This window comes from Pholcus phalangioides, unplaced genomic scaffold, assembly GCF_987345545.1.
Source record: "Pholcus phalangioides strain wild (caught in Gottingen) unplaced genomic scaffold, Ppha-v1.0 ptg000015l_1, whole genome shotgun sequence".
NCBI lineage: Eukaryota > Metazoa > Arthropoda > Arachnida > Araneae > Pholcidae > Pholcus > Pholcus phalangioides.
Genome location: NW_028301608.1, coordinates 59,412,854 through 59,440,744, shown reverse-complemented (window position 1 = coordinate 59,440,744; position 27,891 = coordinate 59,412,854). Strand labels below are relative to the sequence as shown.

The window sequence follows — 27,891 nt, the reverse complement described above, 5'->3', positions numbered from 1 at the left end:
TAGCCCGAGAGAATTTTATTCATCAGATGGGGGCTGGAAAAATCGAGTCTTGATTTAGTCTTCTTGAACTAATAAGATTAACAATATTATATATTGCTTTTATTATTACCAGTATTCGTGTTCAGTTGCAAAACACATCTTGAAATTAAATTGATAGACTCTTCTAATTGCTAAAAACCAGCTTTCATGAAAATTTATGGGTTGCTTTGCAGGTTATAGGTTTGCCAATGATGCCACCTTATTGGAGCTTGGGATTCCATTTGTCTCGTTATGGGTACAAAAATACTAAGGAAATTGAAGCAGTGGCCAAAAGGACAATCGAGAAAAACATTCCATATGTACGTTTTTTTATTTTTCAGTTTAAATTTTAGCTAAATTTTTGGTATGATATGAATGTTTCAAAATTTTTGGTGTGTGTGTGTGTGTTTTGCCTGTACATGTGTTTTACAAAGAACTGAATCTCATCTTCATAATTAGTACATTATTGTGAAAATTTAATCTCCTTTATGCAGGATGTTCAACATTTAGACATTGATTATATGCAAGATTATAGAGATTTTGAAATAGATGATACAAACTTTAAAGGACTGAATGCTTTTGTGATGGAGAAACTACACAAACAAGGAATTAAAATCATCGCTATACTAGTAAGATAAACTTTATATCAATGACAGATTACAAATTCTAGTATTGTGATTACATTTTATTCAAAAGATTCTAAGTACACAATTAATTACTTTGGAAGGGTTAAAAACTTTAAAATGTCTAGATACCAATTGTGGTTTCACTCAATACTTCATCAAAATATTTTTACAAATGATCTTTTGATCTCTTTATGTAAGTTGATAAATATTCTATGTATGCCAAAATATTGCTTATCAATATTTTGGCAATTAAATAAGCATATGCAATGTGAAAAACATGAAGAACATATTTGAGACTAAAAAACTCAACTTTTCTCACACTTGAAAAATTTGATTTTTCGTTATAATTCTAGTGTTTTATACAATTTTGAACTATTTTCTACATAATTCCAGGCAGTTTATGCAATTGGCACTCATTATAACAACCCCCTTTGTTCTAAAGGAAATTTATGTTGTACTCAGAAGTCGTTATATATCAAGCTTTTAAAAAAATCATAAAGTTTAGCTTCTTTGGAAAATTATATATTCTATTGAGACAGAATTAAAAAAAATTCAGTTTGTTATAATGTTGTGAACAAAAATGTATCTGGCTGAAAAAAAGAAGCAAATGCATGACACAGTGCGTGCATTGTATTTACGAATTTACTGTATATGGCATAAACCTACATAGTTACGTAACAAAATAATTTCACTTGCCTATATTGAGAATTCACCTGCCTGTCCCATTGAGAAATTAAGTCAAACTTCAGAATACAATTTATAATAAGATATTAAAAAAATTAATCACGTGGGAAGTGTAAAGAGAATGATAAGCTGAGTTTCCAGTGATGCCATTAGTTAACCACCAGGTTCTCCATAGAAATGGTAATGCTTTGTCTTTAGAAAAACCATTTATGTCTCATACCCTTACTTCTCCAAGTATCAAATGTTGAAATCAAACACTCTCAAATAAGGATTTTGACTATTTCTTTCCAATTTAAATTCGGTGTCGAATTGGATTTGGTCATTGTAATGGATTGAATGATATCTACCAGTTGTTATATCAGATAAAAACTTACATGGTGGGAATAGGAAAATATTTGGGACTTGTTATTCTCCGGTCACTATAATGGACAGTCGTTATAAAGAGTGTCGACTGTATTATGCATCACTATTATAATAAGTAAATATTTTTTTTATAAATTTATGCCTTAAAGTAATTTTTTTTTATTCTAATTGTCTTGTTTAAAGGATCCTGGAATAGCTAGTAACAAAACATTGAAAGATACTTACCCAGCTTTGAAGGAAGGAATCGAAAGAAATATATTTATTAAGATCAATGGTACTGATCTGGAAGGAAAAGTAAGCATTTTTTCACATTATGTAAAAAAATATAATTTACTGCTAATTTTACAAAATATAAACTCAAAGGCCACAACAGTCACATTGCCCAAGGAGATGACTGGGAAAAAATAATTCCCATAACAAGTACAGATGTCTTTTGTACCTAAATACAGTAATCCAAAGTTGGGTGTCCAATCCGCTGTGGTGGTCGAGTGGTCATAGTGACGGACTCGCATGGCAGTGATCCGGGTTCGAACCCCACAGTCACCACAGTGGTGGTCGGCTGAAGTTGGTTATCTGTGGTTCCCAACTTCGAGGTGCAAATGCGAGCCGATCTCCCCGTCAAAAAGTCTCGCCACAGAATGCAACACGCCTTCAAGCAGTACAAATATTCAGTCACTACACTTCACTCACTTTACTTCTGAAACATAGATGGCAGCCCTGAAAAATCATACACAACACTAGATACGCACTCAGACTGTTAGGTACATACACACTTACACTTCAGGCACAACTCGCTAGGTAGTAATTTGCCCATGGTGATAGACCTGAGTTGTGCTTGGTTTGAAAAAAAAAATCCAAATTTGAGAAATGAATTAAAATAATAATAATAGCACTTTCAACAAAAATATAATATAATACCCACGAGAATGCAGTTGTTATCATCTATAAATGGGAAGCTTTTGAATTTTCCCCGCTGTAAATGTCATATTTCAATGGCCTAGTGCAAAAACCTTGTATCTCAATTTTTTCAGAATATAAGGTTTTCATGTTTACATAAAGTAGACCTCGTATCTCATCAACCAGACATGGCACATCGTCACTAATGAAGGTAGTGCCACCTATCGATAAAATTGGAAACCTTGTAGTTCATACTAGCAGTTAATTTATTTATTTATTCATGTCTCAACAGGCAAGGATTGCCCAATTACAGAGATGGACAAGAGAAGAGAAATACAAAAACACAAATACAACAAACTACAAAAAACAAAAATGAGTGGAACCAAAGAAATACGTACGGGAAAGCATAATAACATGAATATTCAATACTCACACATAACTTACAGTAGTTGCAGTAATGTGCATGCTTTTTGCTTCTCCTGGAAAAATTTAAGCAAACTGGCTTACACAATTTCACACTAGGCCGGCCGCATTGATTGGTTTTTTTAATTGTGGTAATAATTTACTTCTACAGGTACTAACCATACATGCACCATGTAAACATTCCTCTTGGGAATTTCTAACGTTCTATATATCCATGTTTGTTACATGGAGGAGCATGTTGTGTATGTGTGGCTCTAATATGCATTTATGTTGTCAGAGTTATATGATTGTTTCCTGTTATACTGGTGCTGCCACCTGTCTTCCCCCTAATTAGCCAGTTTAAAAATTCCAGCCACTGTGCGATCATGTGAGCATTGTGCTGGACTCTTGTCCTGAGAATCCAAGTTCGAACCCCGTTGACAGTGCAGTTATGGTAGGCTGAAGTGTGTTGGTTTTCTGCAGTTTTCCAGCTTCATGGTGCAAATGAAAGCCGCTCTACTATTTGAAAAAAGTCTCTCCACAAAGAGCAGGCAGACCTAAAACATGATGCTGACATAATATGAAAACGCAAGCATTTCATCTTTACTTTGGAAAATGGAAGACAGATGGCAACATGAACACGACACAAGTGCAACTCGACAACATTATATTAGGGCCACACATACACTCAGAACACACATTCCAGCGTGTGTTGATTCGTCAGAAATTCCATGGAGGAATGTGTACGAGGTGCATGTACGGTTAAGTAGTAGTAGTAGTGTAAAAATTCTCTAGTTGAGAGATTATCGCATCATTTAGAAATTTTTTTTCATACATTTTCATTCATTTGTAGAAAATGATATATTGTATGAATTGATGTATGGTTTTATTTTAAAAATTAATGAACAACATTTTAATGCCAGGAATTTCTTTACAATGTTTATATTTGTACTGATTTTAAGAAAAGAATTATATATAAATTGGTTATATTTTTTAGTTCTGTAAGTTCTTTTGATGACTGTCTTTTTTTTCTTTTCATAAAAAATGTATGGTGTATTACATTATTTTTTTAGGTGTGGCCTGGTAAAGTCTACTATCCAGATTTTACGAACCCGAAAATTCAAGGATATTGGAATGGAATGTGCGGGGAATTAAGAAAAAAACTTCAGTTTGAGGGATTGTGGATTGTAAGGATTGTGGATTACGTCTTTTATTTAATTTATTTCACTAAGAAAATTATGTATGCATATATCCAAAGACTGATTTCATTAACGTACTCAAATTCTCTGTAGTAGTCATATATTCAATAGGAAAACTGAAAAAAATTCAGCACTTTTACATTTTTAAAAATTTATGTAAGTTTTATTCTGTTTTTGTTGAAGGACATGAATGAGCCGTCAAGCTTTGTTGATGGATCCCTTACTGGTTGTGATAAGAACTCATGGAATTATCCACCATATCACGCTAGTATGAGCAAATTACTTCATTCTGTTTTCATTGCCATTAGTAAATTTAAATTCTGTACCTCAGAACCAGAGGAATTCAAGAATGAAAACCTCATTTTACAGTTCGGCTAAAAAAATCCTTTTTGAATTAAGGTAATTAAGGTTTTAATTTTAAACTAAACATTATACATTATAGTTTAATCTTTTGTGTAGCAAGAAATACTAACATTTCGACATCATGGCATTGATGAAACATAAAAAAAACATAACATTTTAATACCAAATAATGAAAACTGAGAAAATTGGAGCATCATGTCTTCCGGCTCTGAGGTACAGCATAATTATAGAATATCAATTTTAATATAATGCAGTTATGAAACAATGAACAACTAATTTATATCAGTGTGGCAATATTGGTTGCTGTGTGGTCATTGAGATAGCCTTGCATGAGTAGGCTTGGGTAGACTCCCATGAATGACGAAGTAATGATTGGTTGAAATTAGTTTTTCCCCTTTGAGGCACAACGTGAGCTGGTCTCCCATTTAAGAAGGTCTCTGTATAGAGAGCAATCAAGTCAACAACATTTAAAGTTTCATTCTTAATTCATACTGTATACCTGCCAAACTAATCTTTGTGCAAATACAAATACGCACATAATATATGTTTCTCAAAACAACAATCTTCAAGTTAGTTGTACAACACATACACAGCACTCGCAGGAATACTCACAAGGGGCTTATGTGGTTTAGTAATGGTGTCAATATTAAATGTTGTTTAAAAAAATTACTCTTTTTGTCATTATTTCATTATTTTTTTCATTTTTCATTTCCAGTTTTTTTTCATTTCCAAAAAACATATTATATATGTGTCTAAAACATCATTCAGCACCCTCTGGGATAATTATTATTTTTTCTTTATGTTATAATATAATGAAACAGTAATTTAATGAAATTTCATAATTCAGTACCATTATATGCCTGAAAAACTTTATTTTGATTAGTACAGATACTTATTTATTCTTATATACAGTAAAACCCCTCTTAAGAGACACCCTTCAAATGTGATTCCCCTCCCCCCCCCCCCCCCGTTAAGGCCAAATAATCATTTCTCCTTGTATAATAAAAGAATGCATTTCAAAACCCCTAATTAATGGTAAACCCTCTTTTACAGGTGAATTTTTTTGTCCCACCAGTGTCCACAAAAGAGAGGTTTTACTGTAGTGCTAAAAAGTGTGATATCATTGTGGATATGAATATTTTTATTTTCATATGTGCTATAGATGTTAAAGGATTATGTATATTTTTGTAGATGTCTTGGGGTCTGAAAATGGTGGAAAAATATTTGAGAAGACTATCTGCATGGATGCTGTTCACACTATTGGAAAACATTATGATCTGCATAGTTTATATGGTTTCTTCCAAGCTAGTATAACTTTCAAGTAAAAACTTTATTTTACTAAAAATTATATAGTTCTTTTGTTGTTTTTTTTCCCTCAAATAATATTTATGAACTGTACAAAGTGTTAATCAATTTAATTCAAAAATGTATAAGCTAGGCGATGAAATTTGTTAAGTCAGATTCTAAGGTGGAGAAAGATATATATATTATGGGTTTAAATTGCATTATACGTATGAAGTCAGTCTTGTATTACTTATATGTTTAAAATGCCTACACACTTGTATCAATATGGTGTATATCAGCTGCTCCCATATGGGAGGTGCCTGGATTCCCCGCCTTCCATGGGTCCATGACCCATTCACTGTGGGGGGGGGGGGAGGGGTATGTCTAATTGTAGAATTATAGAAAAAAATAAATGTCAAGTTGAATATATAATTATGAATAATGAGCTTGTAATGGTTTGAAAAAAAATTATACTTGTGATGATATCTCTTGATGGGAGTTATAAAACATTGTTTGATCTTTTGGTTCTTTTGCAGCTCAGTAGATGGCATTGCTATCACATCATATTTACTAGTACTGGATAAAATGCCCTCCATTGTTCCAATTAGATGGCTGCAGTTTCTATTTCATAAATAGAGGTCTTTGACAGAAGGTTTAAAATTTCTGAGCGGAGGGGGTCCATGACTAAAAGTGGAGGTTTATGGCAGACACCAAGATTTTCAGGAGGGGGGGGGGGGGCCGCAACTAAGAGTATTTGGGAACCATTGATGCGTATCATTCATAGAAAATGAAATACTTTGAAACCGAGGAAATTTTTGTTTGTGGAACATTGTCCATCATTTCGTATTTGATATAACAAGATAATTTCTATCATTGCTTTTTTGAAGTATTCTCATTGAAATAACAAATAAGTCAATTAATCAATATAAATATGAACTCTCCCTCCCCTCCTTTTCCCCCAACTGATGGTTTAATCCTTTTTCAGGACACTCACTAGCATTATTCCAGGAAAGAATCGACCTATGGTTCTAAGTAGATCAACATATGCTGGTTCTGGCCGTAGCACTGCTCATTGGTTGGGTGATAATTTCAGTACATGGCCACAGCTGAGGGCTTCAATTCCTGGAATCCTAAACTTCAATAGCTTTGGAATACCTTTTGTTAGTATTCTCAGCATTCTATCCTCTGTTTGCTCACATAAATACTAAGTTAATGCATGTCTACTAATAACTTTTACTTTATACCTCAATGAACGGAAAAAAAATAATTTCCTTATGATATTTTGTAGGTGGGTGACGATATCTGTGGTTTCATATACAACACTACTGAAGAGCTTTGTCTTCGATGGATGCAGTTGGGAGCTTTTTATCCATTTAGTAGGAATCATAATACCATTGATGCTAAGGCATGAATCTTGATTTTTTTTTCCTTCAAATTTATCTATTTATATCATGGATTTATAAATGTTTTTCATGTCCTGTTTCATTTGGTTTTCTAGGATCAAGATCCAGCAGCCATGGGAGATGCGGTGGTGCAAGCATCAGTTGAAGCTCTTTCGACAAGATATACCTTGTTGCCTTATCTGTATACACTGTTCTATATGTCCCACACAAAAGGAGCAACTGTAGCTCGTCCATTATTTCACGAGTAAAGACTAAGTAGCGATTTATTTTTGGCATTTTTATGTACTAGACCTAACGTGAATATAAATGTTAACTCTGTTATTTAATTAACTCTCATTGTCAGAAATGGTTGGGTTTTCCTCCCTTATTGTTAAATGTACAGTCCCTGTTATAGTGATCCAATATTGCGCCAACTCCACTTAGCATCAAAAATTTTCAGTGAACAAATCTTCCATTTCTATGAATTACATGTGTTAAACTGTGATTCTATATAAAGCCAAAATTATTTGAAATAAATCTTAGTGTTAAATATCTGGGTTCGACTGTATATATTGAGTTTTTTTCCATGTTCTTTTCAAATCCCAATTTTTTTAATGATGTTCCAGGTTTCCAACAGACAAAAAGACGTGGACCATCAGTTATCAGTTTTTATGGGGGCCAGCACTGTTGATTTCTCCTGTTGTTTATGAGGTATGTTAAAATTACTAGCATTAAAGATAGGAGAATTTTTATATAAGACATTCCAATGTCCATTTTTATCTGAAAAATAAAAATCATACAGTATTTACTAAAGCTACAGTTCTCAACCTTTTTTGACTCGCAGAGCCCTTTCTGGTATATAATTTCTATGACAAAGCCCTAGGCCCATTTTTTATTTGTTCGTCAAAGTTACTGATTTATTTTTATCATTTAAAAATATTTATAATATTTTTTTTTTTCAAATTTACTGGTTTTTTATTTTCCTCAACCAGTCACGGAGCCCCTGGGAACAGCACATAGAGCCCCCTGTGGAGCACCGGTTGAGAACCGCTGTGCAGTATAGATATGCTGTGTAGAGTATAAGATATATTTTTTCTTCTTTAAAAGAGTGTCTAGAAAAAAATTGTGCTTTTCATACCTTAATTATGTTTTTGACCGAGTGACTGTATGAAAGAGGTAAAAAAAGTAGATGTGTGATGTGTATGTTATGGTGAATGTGATAAATCAGATTATTATGCATAATTACCATTATTATCCATAACAATCAAACATTTTGGTAAGTTGGATAAATTTTGCAAATTTATCATATTGTGATTCCCCAGCCTGTATTGGTAAATATGATAAATCATCAATGAATTACAATAAAACCTCTCTTCTGCAGACACCAATGGGGAAAAAAAATTGTCTGTAAAAGAAGGGTGACTGTCAATCAGGGATTTGAAATTCATACTTTTATTATACAAGGGGAAATTAACACTTTGGCCGTAAAAGAGGGGTGACCGCATCTGGGCGGGGGGTGTCTGTTAAGAGGGGTTTTACTGTACTTAAAGTTGCCTTACATTTTGCTTTAGTCTAGGATGATGAATTTCATCGGTGATGTTAATTGTGTTTAAAAATGTTGATAATGTGAAGAAAGCTAACATTACAAGACATTTTTACGTTTCATCCTTATAAGACATTTTCATTTAGTTTAATTTCTATGGTAAAATATGTGTGGTGCACCCATCACCTGTGAGAGATGCTGATATAAGTGGTTGAATTTAAATGATATATTTCTTCATATAATTTCTTCCACATTTATCAACATTACCAACTTCATTTGGGAATTATGCATGATGACTGGTGAAAGTGATAAATGCAGGAAAACTTGTCAAATGATTGATTAGAGATTATGTATATTAACCGATGATTATCCATATAATCACTGATTTATCTCATTTACCGTAAAATGTACACTGGCAAAATATAGCTATTGCAATTAATTGCAAACACTAGTAATTAAGCAGTTATGAAAATTATATAGCATCAGTGTGGTACACCCAACCAAAATGAAACTCTTATTTTTTTTTCAAAGCATATAAAAAAAGTGATCTGAACAAGATAAAATAATACACTTGACTCCTTTCATGTCTCACCCAACCAGTTTAGGCAAATCAGTGTAGTGATGAAAATATAATTTACTCGTTTTATTTCACAGGGTGCTGACAATGTGGAAGCATATTTTCCTGAAGGTATCTGGTATGAATTCAAAACGGTAAGAACTGACAGGTTTCAAGATGTAAAATAAACATTTTATTTATCATCAGCTTCATGTAAATTCACATTGAAATATTAAATTCTTCCATTTTAATTATTTATTAAATGTTCTTGATGTTTTTTTTTTCTCCAAATCTTTTAATTTGTGGGGTATCAAATACCCTCCATTGTCACTAAAGAGTAGGTGGTTGTAAAATTACAACTTCATAATTTTTTTCCTGTACACATTCACTAACAACATTAATTGGGAACATAAATGAGGTATTAAATCCACATCAAGTATCATAAGCAATAATTATCAATCACTTCAGATTCATTTTATTTAAAGACTTCTTTTTAATTAAAAACATTTAAGGAGACAAATGTTCATAGTAGTAAAGGACGTAATATGTTTTGGTACTTCTGAGCACAGGTGTACATGGTAGGGGGGTAGTTGCTCAGGGGACCTGTGCTCCCCCAAGCTGACCAAAAATTAGAAAAAAAATTAATATTTCTGTGAAAAAATTGAAATATCGAAAGAAAATATCCTTTATATGTTATATTAACCACTTTCTGTTAATTTAAATGCCTTTTGAAGGGTGTAACTCAAAATTTCTCAGGAATATTTTTGTGCTACCTCCAATGGTCCATTCTGCTTAAGCCCCAGCTTCTGGGCATTCTAGACATATACAAACTTAGGTTAACGACTATTTATTGACAAACATGGCAATGTTTTCTGCATTTTCTATAGCTTCAGTCATTTTTTATACTTAGATAACAACTACTGTCATCATCATCATTCATTCCATAGGAGATAGTTGTTGGGCATACAAATATATTATTGAAAAGTTTGAATGTTGCTGGATGGTGCATATGTTCAGGAGTATAAAAATCAAACTGAGGGAAGCACAATTTAAAGATTTCTCTGGGGAATAAATAATTATTATTTATTAGTTGTACTATATATTAGTTACTCTCAGCATATGAAAATGACAGGGTTCTTTATAATTATGAATTCAAGTTCATTTCACCGCACTTGTCTAATTAATAATAATTAACCATATAATTAACATTCATCCATGCAAAAACTTCAGCTTTAATTTAAAACATGTAAAACAAATTTCACTATAGAATTTCTCCTTGGTTTCTCATTGATTTTAATGCATTTGGGGGGGGGGAATGAAACATTTGTAATATAGTGGATTGGAATACTTTTTATTTTGCATTACAGTGAAACCTTGCTGCAACTATGCTCGATATAATGGCAAATTTCTCTCTATAACAATAAATCTCTCTACAACAACATTTTTTCAAGTCTCATTTGGAGATGTCCATACTCTAATGTTAAAACCTATCACTATAATGATAATCCCTCTACAGCTATACATTTCTTGGTCTGCAGAGTATTGTTATATCGAGGTTCCACTGCATTAATATAGTTTTATATGTATACACATTTCAGGGAAAAATGCTGAAAGAAGGTGCTGGCACTACAGTGACACTTCCAGCTGACAAGAAAAATGTGAATTTGCATGTCCGTGGTGGATATATTTTGCCAGGCCAGATGCCGAGTGTCACAACAACAAAGAGGTAGTAGACATTTTCAAGATTTTATTTTTTTTTAAATTACCAATTTTGAATCTGAAGTCAATTTGGCTGCATGATTATAGAATGTAAGTAGAAATAAATTTTTGAGAATCTTCTGTTCTGTGCTAAATGCAGTGAGGGCAAACATAAATTGGCAAACTACGGGCTAAAAAACAGATTAAAGGGCTATTAATTGATTTATATATCTACAGTGACCTCTCACTTATACACCCTCTCATTTACAAATACAAATACAACGCCACAATAGGCAAATTGCCCAACGAGGAGCCATACCTTTTTTAGGAGCCCTACCTACTACTGCTGCACCACACATGTACCCCGCCCGCAACCCCCCCCCCCCCCCCCGCGGAACCCCCAACGAATCGGTACATGCGGGAATGTCCCGCGGGATTTCATGCGGGAATTTATACATTTCTTTCAGTTATAAGACAATTTTCTGCACTCACGACCAAAGGGATAGGAAAATAATGCTATTTCTTTTTCATTTACACGACTTTCATTTATATGACTTTTTCATTTATGCGGCTTTCTTTGTTATGCACCTCTCTGTTATCAGTCACAGAAAGTTCATATTTTTTGGCTTCCCCCCAGAAAATGATTTTTCAAAGAGTAAAAAGATTTTCAATGAGGAAGCTTTCATGTGTAACTAAATTTGTTACATTTGTGTCAGAGAGTGTATTCTCTTCTTCAGGCCCTTTCACAGGTGCTAGGAGTTTTAACTAAACGGCTTAATTGAATTTATATAATCAGATAATGTGGTGATATGGAAGGATGGCTTAAGAACTTGTATCCAGTAACAAGTGTTTTAGAAAGATGGCACATTTGTTATGGCAAGATATTTAATTTCATGTTTGACCATTCCAATCTGTATTAGCTTTGCCACATTTCCTATACCTGAAATTGGTAAATGAAAGCAGTTATTGATTCTGTTCAAAATGAATGAATGAAAGTTTGATGATAACTGAGTTAGGAGGACTAAAAAACATTGTGTGTGTATGTGTCTGAAATACACATGACAACAATGAAGGGGTCAATGCAGAAGATAATTTTAAAAAATTCAGGGACACATCAGCAAAAGTTTTAGAAGGGCTAGAAATTCTTCATAATTTTCACAACTAACTTCCAGTCGTGCAAATCGAAATGACGCCTTTCCAAGATATATGACAACAAAAGCAGCATCTGATTTTTTGTTGCTTTATATGGTTTTCGAGATGAAGAAATATTATCTTCGTTCTGAGAATGAAACTAAATTCTATATTAAAATTTAATGCACTTGCGTCTGTCAATTTTCTTTTTTCATAGATATTTTTTGAGTGCAGTTTTCTTGACTCTTATTTATATGCCTCTCTCACTTATGCGTCTTTTCTTTTTCTTGCTCCCTTGCATCGACACATTAAAGTGAGAGATCGATGTATATATGCTATTACCAAATAAATAACCAGAACCATTACCAAATAAAATAATACCAACAATACAGATTTTTTTCCCAATCCAGTGATCAATTAGTGCAGTGGTTCTCAACCTTTGGAAGCCCACCGACCTAGTAGAATTCCATTTTTTAGTGGAAGGTCTGTCATTAGCACAACTAATGAGAAATTAATGGGAAAAAAATGAAATGATGAATCACTTACAGTCCAATTTGACTGATACTAGGACCTGGTGGTTGATAAACACTGAATTGGTGCATTCCTCTCTTCTCTACGGAAACCACTAAATGAATTTCTTCAGTGTTTTTTGAGAATAGCTTTGCCCAACTTTCGCAATATAAAGTTTTCAAGTGAATTATTATTGTTGATATACAATTTTTTTTTCTTCCCAACCAATGTCATTATTGGTACTCATAACATTTCTCTTGTTTTAAACAGTCGAACTAAACCTATGATTTTGTTTGTGTCACCTGACGAATCAGGCAAAGCGAAAGGTCAACTCTATTGGGACGATGGTGTATCATTAGATGGTGAGATTACTTTTCTTTCACCAACAGCTAGAATAGAATTATAATGAAGATCCATAACATATATATTTATTTACAATAATATAGGCCTAAAGGGCTACAGTTTCAATCATCATGAATACCATAGTTTCCTACAAGGGCGTAGCCAGGGGGGGGGACCTGGGGGTCTGGCCCCCCCCGAAATGTGAGAAAATGACCGAAAAAAGGGAAAAAGATGGCCAAATCTATTGTTCTGTCACTTTGGCCCCCCCCCCCGAAATGAAAGTGGTCCCCCCCCCCGAACGAAATTTCTGGCTACGCCCCTGGTTTCCTAATTATATAATCATTATACATTTAAGTTTCCTGTGTCCATAAAGAAATAATTAAAATTAAAATTTTTCTTTTATGTGTTTTGCAGCTCCCTATATATTTTTGGAGTTTCTTTATGAGCAGGTTTGTTTCTTTTCAAATATTTTGCTTTTTATTTTATCTCAACCTAAAAAATATATACTGGATGATTACTTAATTCTCTTTGCTGAGTTTTACTGAGAAACCGTTGATCTTGGCGGGTATACTTAAAATGAGAAAGTCTCCAAATATTGTGTAGAACTCACATACGTCATTCATGTTGCAAGGGGTTGTATAGTTATCAAAATAAATATAAAAAACTTTATATATGGACACCCTGTCCTTAAAAACCCAGTTAGAAAGTTGTTGACCTATCATTCCTGAGGACAAAAAAACTTACACATTTCCAAGTGCAATATTCACAGAAATATTTTAATTTGATAAAAGTTGGGAAAAACTGCATATGAGCTAACGGACAGTGCTTCTTTCCCTGATTTATGCTGTTCTTTTCCAACTTTCCTCCGATTTTTAAATTCAAATATCTCTGTGAATATTGCACTTAAAAACATGGATTATTCTTAATTTTTATTTGGCATCAGGATAGATGGGGCAACAACTTTCTAATTCGGTTTTCAAGTGCAGGGTGTCAGTATAAAAAGTTAATTCTTTTATTTTAATAACTATACAACCCCTTGCAACATGAATGATGTATCTGAGTTTTACACGTTATTTGAAGACTTTTTCTAATGTCTATAGTCACCAGATTGTCAGTAAAATCTGGCAAGGGGAATTAAGTAATCACTCCATGTATTGCATTTATTGCATTATGATGTCAGACTGAAATTAAACTTGTTTTTCTTTTTTTAAATAGTAGATGCAACAAACTAATATAGGTCATTAGTATAAAATATTATTTTGCAACGGCAATTATTGCATTCAAATTACTTTGTACTTTCAGATATACTGTGGAAAGTCTATATAATGATACCCTCTATAAAAAAATTGTCTATATAATGAAAAATCTAGTCTCTGCTTTTTTCACAGGGTTAATATAGTTTAATTTTCTTCCACAGTTAATTACTGAACAAAAAAATCTTCATGCCCTTTTTTTTTTATAGATAAATTTTGAAATTAAGATTATTAACTCAAGAAAATGTGAACTATCTGTTTAATATTGTAATATAATCTTTCATCTTGCAAACGTAGCTTAATGCGAATTTTTCAAAATGTATCAACTCCATTACTGTTGTCATTTATTTCTTATATCATTATTTATTTATTTTTTGTGGATTTCTTTTTATCTTTTCTCACACTATTATTTGTACTAATATATATATAAAATATATATATATATTTTTTTTTTCGAGACTCACAAGCTAGCTTAGACCCAAACTGTGTCTGTGTTTTGACGGAATACATAAAATTGTGTTTTTTATCTATTTTATCTTGTACTTTATCTGTAACAATATGTTTCTCCGTTCCCTTGAGTATTACTATATAAGTGTTTTGCTGTATTTATATATATATATATGTATTATATACAAGATGCACTTAAAAATTGAAAGTTCTCAATTTTATCCAGGGTTCAAAGAATGCTACATTAAGTACCACAGTTAAGAACTTTCAGGATGTTAGTAACCCAAAGTTTGGACTGGTCACATTATGCAATCAAAAGATGGCTCCAACCAGTATTGAAATCAATGGCAAAGTGGCTAGCACAGTGAAGTTCGTTTACAACAAAGATGATCAGGTAAAACATTGCTTAAATTTGAAGCCATCAATTCGATACATGATTATTATCATGGCCCTGCCAGGGTAGACAAGCTGACAAGGCTCCAGCCCTTTCTTTTTTTCTTTCAAACCGAGCACAATTCAGGTCTATTGACATGGGTAATTTAGTACCTAATTAGTTGTGCCGGAAGTGTAAGTATGTGCACCTAACTGTCTCTGTGCATATCTAGTGTTGTGTCTGATTTTTTGTAGTGCTGACACCTTCAGTCTACCACCACTGTCCTGATGATGGGCATGAACCCAGGTCCCCACGATGTGAGTCCATCACTATGACCACTCGACCACTGGGGGGCCCAGGAAAGTTACTATCACTTTTTCCTTTCTTTTTTTTTCTATGCTATGAATTCACTGTGAAAGGGCTCATGAAAAGTCTGGCTTTGAGAGGGGCACCCAGCCTAGATCCCAGCGTAGGGGAGCCCACAAAATACAAGGATATCACGTGATTTGTTTAATGCGCAGTTAGTGCCAGGCAATTTCCCCATTGATATATACTGTTTAATCTCTAAACACTGCAATTAATTGTCTTCTAAAGATTAAAAAATTATAGAAGACTTCTACTTAAATTGAATAAATATTAATTGTAAAATTATAAATAGCTAAAAATAATATAAAAAACAATATAATTAACTATAAATTAACTAAAAAGAGATTTAAAAAAGACTAAATTATGTCTTTCATTAATGCTGGAAAAAAAATTTCATTAATTCTTAAATTGTTTTTTCATTAATTCTGGAATTATTTCTTTCATCGATTGTGGAATTATCTTTAATTATTTCTGAAATAATTCCAGCATTAGTGCTAAAGAAATAATTTATTTCATTAATGCCAGGACTATCTCTTTCATTAATTCTGGAATTATCTCTTTCATTTATGCTGAATTTCTCTTTCATTAATGCTAGAATTATTTCTTTTTCATTAGGTCTGGAATTTTCTCACATTAATTCTGGAATTATATCTTTCATCAATACTGAAATTATCTCTTTCATCAACTCTCAAACTATTTTTTTTCATCAGTTCTAGAATTATATCTTTCATTAATTCTTGAATTATCTTACATTAACTATAAAATTGTCTTTCATATATTCTGGAATTATTTCTTTCATCAATTCTAGAATTGGAATAATCTTTCATTAATTCCGAATTTTTTTCATTAATTCCAGAATAATAATTTCAAATCTTCAAAAAAAAAAACAGTCCCTTCCTTCCTCATTTCTCCTTTAAACTGCTATGAATGCCATATGAAAATAACAGGGATTGCGGAGATTGCTGACATTCTTTCTCTCTCTCCAGTAATATAAGCTTGATGATCCTTATTTACGACGTGGCCCTGTTACCTCAAACATTAATTTTTTCCCTTGCCCTAAATGACATAAGAGTATCATTTAGTTTTTTCTTTTTACTAACTTTATGCTTTTATATTATGTAAAAATAGCATGCTGCTTATTAATGTTTATTTGCACTATTTTAATTTCAGGTTTTATCAGTGAGCTCTCTCAGTTTGGTGATTAATGAGAAGTTTAACCTTACAGTGCACTACTGAAATGTGAGAAAATGTATTTGGACTACATAAAACATTTGCAACAAATCCTTTCAATTTATGTTCCCACAAGATAGATGTCATTCCCAGCGTCTCTCGTGTCTTTTCCAATATTATTATTTCATTATTAGACACTGCTGCTTTCCTCAAAAACTTTCATGATTGTGTTTTAAGTGTTCCAAGAGGCCCATCAATAGATCTGAATTGGAAATATGTGTATGTATGACATTTGCAAAGAGTTTTAAATGTTCAATAATACAGGGCTGTAACTAGGATTTCTGCCGTCTGGGGCAAGCATTATTTTGCTGCCCCCCCCCCCAACTTTAAATTTTGATAATTTTATAAATGTGTTTTTTGTTCCCACCTGAAATTGCTGTCACCCCCATAAATTTTGCCACCCGGGACAGTTGTTCCCCCCCCCCCCCGAATAATGACAGGGTTCCGGCACTGAATAATGACATAGTGACATTTGCTCATACTGTATATAGTTTCTGTGTAAGTGTTATAGATGCTGTTGGAAACAAAGTCACAATGTCTAAGAGTTTATCTATTTATTCAATCGTGCAGTCATTGAAATTATTGCCTTGTTTGCTATTTGCTCTGTCACAAAATTGTGCAAATAGAATAAAACATATCCAGATTCCTATATCCAAACAACATACATATGTTACGGTAAATGTGATAAATGTGGTTATTATACGTAATAATTGATTATTATGCATAATCAAGAAGCATTTTGGCAAATTCGATGAATTTCCCTAAATAGGCGATCATGCATAACACCCAAGCGTTGTTGTACATTTGATAAATTTCCCTAAATTAATCACTTTTACCTGTGATTATGCATTGTACTCAAGTGTTGATAAATTTAATAAAAGTAGTAATACTCTGATTAACAGTCACCATCTGCACCAGGGATATGACGGATAGCCAAATAGATGGATAACAGAAATCTCTTAGTACATATGTACAGTAACGTGATTTAACTTCGGACTTAGTACGAAAATGAAAATAAAATCCTTTAAAAATGAATAATACATACATATTTTATTTAATTTTAAAAAAACAATCAGTATAAATTTCAATATTAGGCCAGCCCAGGCAGTGGCGATATTGAAAATAGCTTCCTTTTGTTGTCAAAATTCTTTGGCATCAGATGAAAGCAAGCCTTCAATAAAAGCTTTCCTGTAACATTGCTTCATATTTTTAATTATGCCCTGGTCATAGGCTGAATAAGTGGAGTTGTATTCGCTAGGAGAAAGGGAGTGTTATTTTGCCATCATCACTTTTGAGTTCACAAGAAGGGTGTATTGGGGCATTGTCCATTAATCTCAGTGCTTCCTGTGGCAACTGCTTTTCGGCTATATGAGCTCTAACTTGAGGCACAAAAATGTTTTGGGCATAATATCCATCCCAGCACTGTTTCAGGCATAATAGGTCACAGGCAATGCGTTCATATTTAAATTTTTGAAAACACAAGTTTTTTTGGATTCACCAATTACAAGCAGAGGTAATCTATGATTGCCGGTGACATTTGAACAGACCATAGCATTGATCCAATCTTTTTGGACCTTAAAACATGAGGTTGTTTTTTCAGTATTTCTATTATTAATTTTTTTTTTTTTTTTTTTTTTTTGTTAGATGATGGCGGATAACAGACACTAACGGTTAAACGAATGATGGTTAATCAAAGTTTTACTGTAATGAAAAAATTATTACTTTTACCAGCAATCATGCATAATACCCAAGAATCGCATCATATGTAAATATGATAAATCATAGTATATGATATATTATGCATGATAATTCATACATGTATTGTATCATTATATCAGGGTTGTTATCATAGAATTTATCATTATCTCAGAGTTTAACTGCATTCATCATAAATACTAAACTCTCATTTGCAGTTTTTTCATATTTATCAAATTCACCAATCACACTGGGGTATTATGGATAATCACAGATAAAGGGGATAAATATTCTAGGTATTTATCAAATTTACCGACACTTGGTTATTATGCATAATCTCTGGTAAAAGTGATAATTTTCTCAGTATTTATCAAATTTACGGACAGTGCTATTATACATATTCACTAGTCAAAGTGATGAATTTGTAAAGCTTACTAAGACGATTGAAAAGTATGCATAATGACCAGTTATTATGCATAATAATGATGATTTATCACACATTTACTGTAACATATACATCTAAAACCTCCCATATTCCCAACCACCAAAAACTTTTACACATGAAATATTCAAAAATAGATTTTTGGGTAAACAGGGTATGCACAAAATCAGTAATCGAATGAGCCCCTTTTTTATATATTTTTGACATTTTGTGCAATAAGCAAACACATATCTAAAATGCTCTATTTTATTTTCTTCGAAGCTTTTTATTTCAGTCCTTTTGTAGCAGCTGTACGTAAATATTTACTAATGGCCAAAAAATTTTCTTTTCTGAAATCAGTTTCCGTCCTTCGTTTTTGTTAAGAGAGATTAATTCTACTGTGTGGCTTTTGAAATATGAATTTCAACTACAAACACACTTTGCACACGTGTTATGTGAACAGATGGACAAGAAATGAATGGAAAAATTCATTATCCACTTAAAAGAGCTATTTATATTGTCCCTGCAACTTTCAGACCGAGCCACTATTTCACTAATCCAATCTTTCTTCTACGGATGCATGGGAAAAGTAGAAAATATTATTTTCCCCTTGGCCCAGTTTACCTTTTGTCCAATACATACCTACTTACAGAGATCTGATTGTATATTGTTGCCACTTCTATGAATATATTTTCTTCAAAAAAATATACCCAAATACTAGACCTTCAATAGTGACAACTATTCACATTCAGGATTGTCCAGAAAATGGATGCACAACATTTGAAAGAAGAAAAATAGAAAAAAAATTGCTGTGTTGTTATCGGCTCCCCAATAAACTGAGAATGTCTCGGAATTTCCAAATTTGTTTCAGATTTTGATGGTAGATGGCTGTAGTCTTGGGAAACTAATTTTACTATTTGCAGCAACTCCCTTTGTCGCATGATGAAATTTGCAGATACCTATAACAATACCTCAACCTGAATCATCTCAACCTGGTCACACATGCATTGAAGATTTAATGTTTCAGTTTTGTGATATAATTTTTGTAGATTTGATGATAGACCTGGTCTCTCAAGTGACTCCACAGGAAGTAGTCACATACTATATGTAAGATCTCTACGGGAATGGAAGCAATATCTGTTAGAAAAATTTGTGGCTAATTTGGAAATTCAGCATGGTTCAATTTGAAGACTCAATAAAACTCAGTGTGCATTTTTATAACTTTATGAGATTTTTATAGCTTATGAAGAGTGCATTTTTATAACTTCTTTTCGTTATTAATCTTCAAAGCTGTATAGTCATTTTCCAGGGGGGGAGAGAGAAAGACACTAAATACCTTTATTATGGAAATACCTTTTGAGCACAATGAGAAAGATGATATTAGCAAATATAAAAATAGAGCACTAGACAGCAGTTTCGAGGCTAATCTAGCCCTTTGGTCTAGCCCCTTCTAGCTTCATCTTCTGTCATCATCATCACTATCATTTATTTCCAAATAAATACATTATGGGCATTGTATAGTATTTTATCATATGTATATATTGTTTATGATTTTTGTGATTGTGTTTTTAATTGGGTTGCTGTATTTTTGAAATATATGACATCCATATTTGTTATGGGCATCTTTTTCTGAGTCACTTCATTGGACATTTTGCCTGTTGTGGCATTGTATTTGCATTGTATTGTACTTGGCTTCCGATCTGACCACGTGCTCTGTTTTCAGCGAGTTGGCGGCTCTATGACAGACTATTTCCACTGACGAAGGGGCTAGATTAGCCTCGAAACAGCTGTTTGGCATACTATTTTTGTATTTTGAGCAAATATCATTGCATGGGTCAATGATACATCGGCAGAGATAGACATGAAAGGCTAGGAAGGCATAATAATGAAAATCAGGGTGGGGCATGATGATGATAATGGCAATTCATATGCATATGCTGGCTCCGTCATTGATGCTTGCCCCCACGCTCCCCATATGAGCTACGGGGAGCATGGATTTGTCAATCTTTGTCATTAAATAATTTTATTGCTGTCTTTAAATAAGCTTATTTTTGTGCTATAAAGTGTCTATTTTTAAAACAAACTGTTTTGAGTATCAAAAATAACATTAAAAATATTTTCATTGTTAGGAACCATCGAATCGATTCTGACTCCTGGTGACTCTATAGATCATGGCTATCCAAGCTAGTCTGTCATTCACAGCATGCCTCAGTTGTGCTAGCTTCATTGCGGTGCTTCGCATCACCTCTTCTATCCATCTGGTGCTCGGTCTGCCTCTTCCTCTCTTTCCTTCCATTTTTCCAAGCATTACCATTTTTTCTAGTAAGCCTTCTGTGCACATTATATGTTATATGACCAAAGTAAGATAGTTTCTGTTTAGTGACTGTTGCTTCTAGAGAATAGTCAGCCTTGACTTCTTCGATAATCAATTTATTAGTCCTTTTAGCTGTCCATGGAATTCTAAGCATCCTCCTCCAGCACCAAAGTTCAAAGGAATCAATTATTTTTTTTATCTGCTTTCCATAGTCTCCAGCTCTCACATTGCATTCAACTCTCCAGCTTTCTCATGACTGTTTTACCCAGAACCACTCATCTTTTTATTTCTTCTGTGCATATTCCCTCTTTTACAATTCTTGATCCTAGGAAATCAAATCTGTCCACAATCTCAAAACTTTCGCTGTCTAGTTAGAAAACTGTGAATATCTGCTGTAGTCATGATGTTTTTCTTTTTGGTATTTAAATAGAAAAAAAGTCCAAGCTTCCGACTTTCTGTTTTTACTCTTGATATAATGTTCTTCAGATTCTGCCATTAGAGTTGTGTCATCAGAATATCTAAGATTGTTGATCACTACATCCAATTTTAATACCTGCTTGCAATTCCTCTAAATCTGATGCTCTCATACATTCTCCATAGAGAGTAAATAAGCTTGGGGAGAGAGAAAGAATGCATCCTTGCTGAACTCCTTTTTCAATTCCAAACCATACAGTTGAGTCATAGTTTGTTCTTACACTTGCCTCTTGGTTAATATACAGATTTCTGAACAAGCAGACAAGGTGATTAGGCACTCCCATTGTTCCAAGAATATCCCAAATCTTATCATGATCAACACAGTCAAAGGCCTTTGTATAATCAATGAGACAAAAATATAACTTCTTTTGATGTTCTTTTGCTGCCTCCATTATTCATCTTATAATGGAAATTTAGTCTCTAGTTCCACCTAATTTTTTTTTTTTTGAAACCTGCTTGCTATACTTCTACACTTAAAATATTTATTAATATATATTAAAAAAATACACTTAAAAATATTTGTAAATGTATGTAAAACCATCAAAAGTGGTGTGAACCACCTATGTAACCAAAACTGTAAAAAAAGGACTATTAGGTAAAATAATATTTGAATTTACTATCCACACTATAAGCTATGTGTTTTTATCATGACACCAATTCACTTCATCATTATTAGCGAACACTGTTGTGCCTACAATTTACATACTTACTCTAGTAAATCATAATACTGTACCTGATCTTGTTATGATGGGGCTCTGTGAGCCAATGCTTTAAGATGGACCTGCTTTTACAAAATATGAAGGTCTGGTTAGGATATTTAGTTTCTGTTTCAAGTTTTAAATTGTTTACTTTTTTCATGTTTTAGATAATGGAAAAATATTCTTAGATAAAAATTTATATTTGAAAGGTTGTATATTTCAGTATTGGGCAAACACAATGCATATTATGTATACTCAGTGAAACCTCTCTAAAAGGGACCACCTCAAAAGGGAATCCTACTTCCTACATAGATAACTTCTAGCTTCGAATTTTTCACTCTTTATTAATTCACCGTTATTGAGGGTTACCTATCTGATAGGCAGGTTTTCTGAGAAACAGAGGGTAGTCCCTCTTAGAGAGGTTTTACTGTATTTGTGTGATTTTTTTATGGATAAAATATGTCAGAAAAATATTTTATGCTCAACGTTTGAAGAGGACAAAGATTTGAAAGAATATATATATTTTCACAATGTGTTTTTTGTTTAAAAAATTTTATGGTATGATGTGTTCTTTGTGAAACATTATATTTACATTATTTAAAAATATAATTTTTTTTCATTGTTAATAGTATTAAAGCTTTGAGAATTGTTTTGATAATTTCATTTGTTTAATTTTAATGAAGTTGTGAGTTTGAAATAATGATTCATATTACAGTTTTTACGATTTAAAAATAGTGGGGAGGTTTATTTTTACTACTAAACTAGACATGCACCTCGTCCGTATTCCTCTGCGGAACTTCTAACGAATTGGTACATGCTGGAATGTGTGTGTAGTGAACCTTCCTTGAAGTTTGTTTCTGGGTAATATTTGTTATGTGTAGTGTTGCCATCCGCCATCAATTTTTCTAACTATGCATGAAGTGTAATGATTGTCTAGTATACCGTTGTAGGCCTGTTGCTCTGCGGCGAGATTTTTTTTTATATATTTACTACAAAATAAAGGGTGTCGTATAAGTAAACTATTTATAAAAAAAGAAAAAGATCCAGTTAAAACATTACAAGCCGTCTTAAGAGCATCATGGGCCCCCGGGCCAAGTGATTTTTGTAAGGCCCATCAGACAAATTCTGGAAAATTTCAACCAGATCTAATTTTTGTGATGCCCCTCTTCTCTTGAGGACCCCCAGGCCGTGCCCGGTTGGGCCCATGCCTTAAGATTGCACTGGTTGTCGCGAGAGTCGATGAAAATTGAAAAAAATCAGTGTAATTGAAATGCTGTTTACAGAAATCATTATTTTCTCTTTCTGATTCAAAAGGTTAAAAAGTTTTGAAGGTAAAATATGGGGGATAGAAGGCGCTCCATGGCATCAAATCGAGTAATTCTTTGGAAAACTGCCTTTGTTTCATTCAGTAAAATATGTGCTATCATATCAAAGCAGACATTGTTTTTTATGTCATGTAGCTCAAGAAATTACTCTTGATTCATGATAGGATAGGCCTTTGATGATGTTTCATAGAAGTGTCAGCATCAAACAGGGGCGTAGCCAGAAATTTCGTTCGGGGGGGGACCAAAGTGACAGAACAATGGATTTGGCCATCTTTTTCCCTTTCTTCGGTCATTTTCTCACATTCTGGTTCTTGGGGGGAACCAGACCCCCAAGTCCCCCCCCCCCCCTCGCTACGCCCTTGGCATCAAATGTGTCAGACTTGTTGAGGGTGCCAGAGCATTGCTTGCCTGGCGCCCATAGGCATACGCCGGATTTCAACGCCGTAGCGATGGGGGACTCGGGGGTCTGGTGGCTCCCCCCGTAATATGAGAAAATGACCGAAAAGGGGGGAAAAGATGGCCAAATTTATTGTTCCCCCTCCCCCGAACGAAATTTCCGGCTGCGGGCCTGCCGGATTTTCTTGGAGGAGGGGTGTGAGCGCCCTCTGCATACATAAATGCCGGGTTCTACGCTTTTCTGTAAGAAGTGTTCTCAACTCCCTTGCAAAGTGTTGTCTTGTGCTGTATGACACATAAGATAACTTATGCTGTGATATGCTTATAAAAATTGCCTGAATGCGAATAAACATAGTTTCCCGTTGACTTATACAGGGTGGGCAAAAAGTCCATAGAAACTTCAAAAATGAATAAAAACCGGGAAAATAAGCGAAATATAAAAGACGATTTGCAGGGTTAGCATCGCTAAGGTGACGGAAATTTTTTTGGACAGGGAAAAAACTCAAAAAAACAACTGATAGGTGGCGCTGCTACGAGTGACTTGGCCGGAAATATGCAAATGAGACGGTTATAAGAACTTGACCTCCTAACCCACAACCAGTTCACCATTGTAAACCGTGTATGTGGGCCTACTACACTCTGCCGTTTCTGGATTTGTGACTCGCCTGCAATGTGTGGTGGTCATGTGTAACACATACTGCTGTAATAAACGATTTGGAGGCATTCTGTTTGTTAATTGCGTCTGTTCTTTGAATAGTATATGTCAGCGCCACCTTTCGGCTGTTTTTGTTACTTTTTCCCAGTCTTAAAAAAATTCCTGTGACCTAGAGATGCTAACCCTGCAAACCATTTTTATTTCGGCTATTTTTCCGGTTTTTATTCATTTTTAAAGTATCTACGGACTTTTTGTCCACCCTGTATTATTTTATTGTAGAAAAGTTTTTGATCCTTTTTATTCACCAAAAGAGTGTCCATTTGCGAGAACGATATTTAATGCATTTATTTCTTCAAAATTTACAAATTTTTTAAAGCATAACATCTTGCATTTCCATGTTCTAGTTCCTCGGGATTGCACATGCTCATACATGAAATCGTCGACTTATACCGGAAATGTGGTCCCGTAATACGACACAATTCGGATGAGTGTCTGTTGCGAGACACCTTTTGTATTTAAGGGACTGATGGGACACCTGGTATAGGAAAATAAAGGTTTTTATTAATAGGATTTCATTTTATGATTAAGAAAACGTTTCTCTTAGAAAATATAAAATTGTCTTATTTGTGTGGCTATTGTTTTTTTAAAAAAATTCTGATCTCAATCACAGAGCACCAAAAGTAGACAAGAAAAATCTAAATATTAAGGTTCATTTTTAAAATTGAATTAAAATATGAAAAATTATCAGCAAAACGAAGAGATTTTTGCTGCGATAGCTGGACCTCCTAAAAAATTTTATTAACAAGTAATACAGTGAAACTTCGCTATAACGATACTTGACGTAACGATAAATTGTTCTACTACGATATTTTCTCGAATTTTGTTTGGGACTGTCTATAGCCTAATGTTAAACTCCTCTAGATACGACGTTGTTCTTTACTACGAGAAATTTCGAAACCTCTTTTACAACGATATTTTTTTTTCCACTCAAAATCACGTTTAATATATTTCCTCGCCAGTGTTTGTTCTTTCCGAGTGTTCACTTGGTCTCTCATACGGTAAGGGCAGGCGAAATATACCGGAGAAAAGAAGGGCCAGGGACAAACGTCGGGGTCGAAATTTCCATAAACCAATTGTTATTTTAACACGTAAAAACTTACAAAAATCAATAATTTCAATCACCGATATCTCAGCAAATTTATATGTAATTCTAACTGGGTAATTTTTCTCAGATTTAATAGAAAAAGACACAATAAATTTCATTTATTGAAAATATTTTTGATTAGGGCTGTATAAAAATTTCATTTTTTATTTTTCCCAAGTACTCATTTTTCCTGGTTATTACAGAACAATTCTATTTATTCTCCTTCCTGATCATTTTAGTGTTTCAACATAATTTAATACAGTCTAACTAGGTTAATTCAAAGTCACTGGAAAAAAAGTTTGAATTATTCAATTATATTCTATCCCGAATCAGTTAAATGACAAATTGCAACTTATCTACATTCACATTGTATAATAATTATCAATTGTTTTTCACTGTTTCCCAAATTTGAATAATTTATAATTACAATAACTGCTCTTAGCTGCTGCTTCGTTATATTACCGTTCTGGAATCAGCATCACTGCAGAATTTCTTGACCATATTCAAAGCCTGATTTACGGAAACAGTTCATGATCATTGGTTACGAAACTGTTTCCCAAAATCTGCTTATCATTCTTATGCTATCAAGGAAATATACTTCCATTAACGTATCACAATTTATATAAAATTACCGATACTTTCCATAATCTTAATGATCACAAAATGTTTCAGTTTTGGAATGGTATACCTTGATCCTATATATATATATAAGTTGAAAAACACACACATAATCTGTATCCGTGCCCCACCCCTCCTATACATCCCGCAACCGGGCCTCCAGGCTGGAAACTTTAACGGGCTTGTGAATAGTGAATTTATAGTGTGAAAAAACAAAAAATATAAGATAGATTTATTTCCGGCCCCAGGGCTTGCGTGTGTGTGAACCCTACTTCTACTTACATGCACCTCTCGTCCACATACCTCTGCTAAATTTCTAACGAACTGGCAGATGTTGAAATGAGCGTATAAGTATTGTGAACGTAATGTAAAGTTTGTTACTGTGTGTAATGCTTTTTATGCGTACTACTAGAATCAATTTTTCTAACTATGGGTGAAGTGCAATGATTGAATAATTGTACCTTTGTAGAGACCTGTTGCTCTCCGTGGCGAGACTTTTTAAAGGAAAGATCGGCTCGCATCTCGAAGTTGGGAACCACAGAAAACCAACTTCAGCCGACCACCATTCTAGGGATCGAACCCAGGCCCTCGCGATGCGAGTCCGTCACCTTTACCACTCGATCACCATGGTGACTGGACTTGAGCCCTGTCAGCCCTGCCCTTGGGGAAAGGGGCATGTCGGTATCAAGGGGTACACATACTCTATTTACTCCAGCTAATGTATTTGTCTTTAAAAATTTGTTTAACAACTTGATCGATAACAACAAAAAAGTCTGACTTTTGGCAGAATCTTTCCAAACTAAATTTGTTCATGCTGAAATCATGGCCCCCCCCCCCCCCTCGAACTTCGAATTCCAAAATATTGCGAAACAAGAGATTCTAACATTAAATTGGATCGAAAACTTAAGGGGAGTTCGTAAAAGTTCGCATTGCGTATCCAAAATTCGAATTAACCAAGTTTCTACTGTAATGAAAGTGCATTCCTTTCACAGACACTTTTTCTTCGGGAAACACCTCGTAAATATTTTTTCCTGTCCTTTTAATTTCTTTGGGTTTTGGCGAATGAACTTCCGTATGTTATTGGCATTGGCGAGTAAATCGCCAAACAATTCCACATGGCTAGTCAGCCTCGAAGAGATGAAAAAAAAATATATAACGAAAGAGGAAAAAAAAAAATCGCCGAAGACAGATGTTTCTGAAAATTTCGAACGGTATGTTATTGGGGTTTTTATCATGAATGTTCTTTCAAAGTAAAGAAAGAGTGATAGTGATACAGTGTGAGAAGAGACCGCACGCACACACACACACAAACCTTGCTGAGTAGAAGGAGTTGTACGTACTTTCTCCAGCCTACGCAAGGAGGAGGAGGAGGAGTAAGGAGTATTCCTTAGAAAAGAGATGTATAAATCTTCTCTTAAAAGAGGTTGTAGCTCCATCTGAGTTTATCTTTTCAAGAATTTATATCATCTTTTTCTTTCTTCTTC

At 33.7% G+C, this 27,891-nt stretch overlaps 1 protein-coding gene across 2 annotated transcripts in view; it reads left to right on the top strand.

Annotated features, from left to right (window-relative positions):
• Window positions 1-20,983, top strand: part of LOC149076324 (lysosomal alpha-glucosidase-like) — a 30,182-nt gene extending 9,199 nt beyond the window's left edge. Inside the window, exons 7-23 of one of the 2 annotated variants that reach the window (XM_089243893.1) lie at window positions 213-338; window positions 513-647; window positions 1,875-1,985; window positions 4,064-4,177; window positions 4,373-4,457; window positions 5,744-5,873; window positions 6,822-6,996; window positions 7,125-7,241; window positions 7,335-7,483; window positions 7,845-7,929; window positions 9,416-9,472; window positions 10,916-11,043; window positions 12,927-13,018; window positions 13,413-13,447; window positions 14,925-15,092; window positions 16,608-16,676; window positions 20,913-20,983. In XM_089243893.1, coding sequence (XP_089100019.1) covers window positions 213-338; window positions 513-647; window positions 1,875-1,985; window positions 4,064-4,177; window positions 4,373-4,457; window positions 5,744-5,873; window positions 6,822-6,996; window positions 7,125-7,241; window positions 7,335-7,483; window positions 7,845-7,929; window positions 9,416-9,472; window positions 10,916-11,043; window positions 12,927-13,018; window positions 13,413-13,447; window positions 14,925-15,092; window positions 16,608-16,673 — 1,773 coding nt within the window. In that variant the 3' untranslated portion in view covers window positions 16,674-16,676; window positions 20,913-20,983. Of the gene's footprint in view, window positions 1-212; window positions 339-512; window positions 648-1,874; window positions 1,986-4,063; window positions 4,178-4,372; window positions 4,458-5,743; window positions 5,874-6,821; window positions 6,997-7,124; window positions 7,242-7,334; window positions 7,484-7,844; window positions 7,930-9,415; window positions 9,473-10,915; window positions 11,044-12,926; window positions 13,019-13,412; window positions 13,448-14,924; window positions 15,093-16,607; window positions 19,567-20,912 lie in introns of those variants that run through there. The other variant, XM_089243892.1, reaches the window with a different exon arrangement.
• The last annotated feature ends 6,908 nt before the right edge of the window (window positions 20,984-27,891 follow it).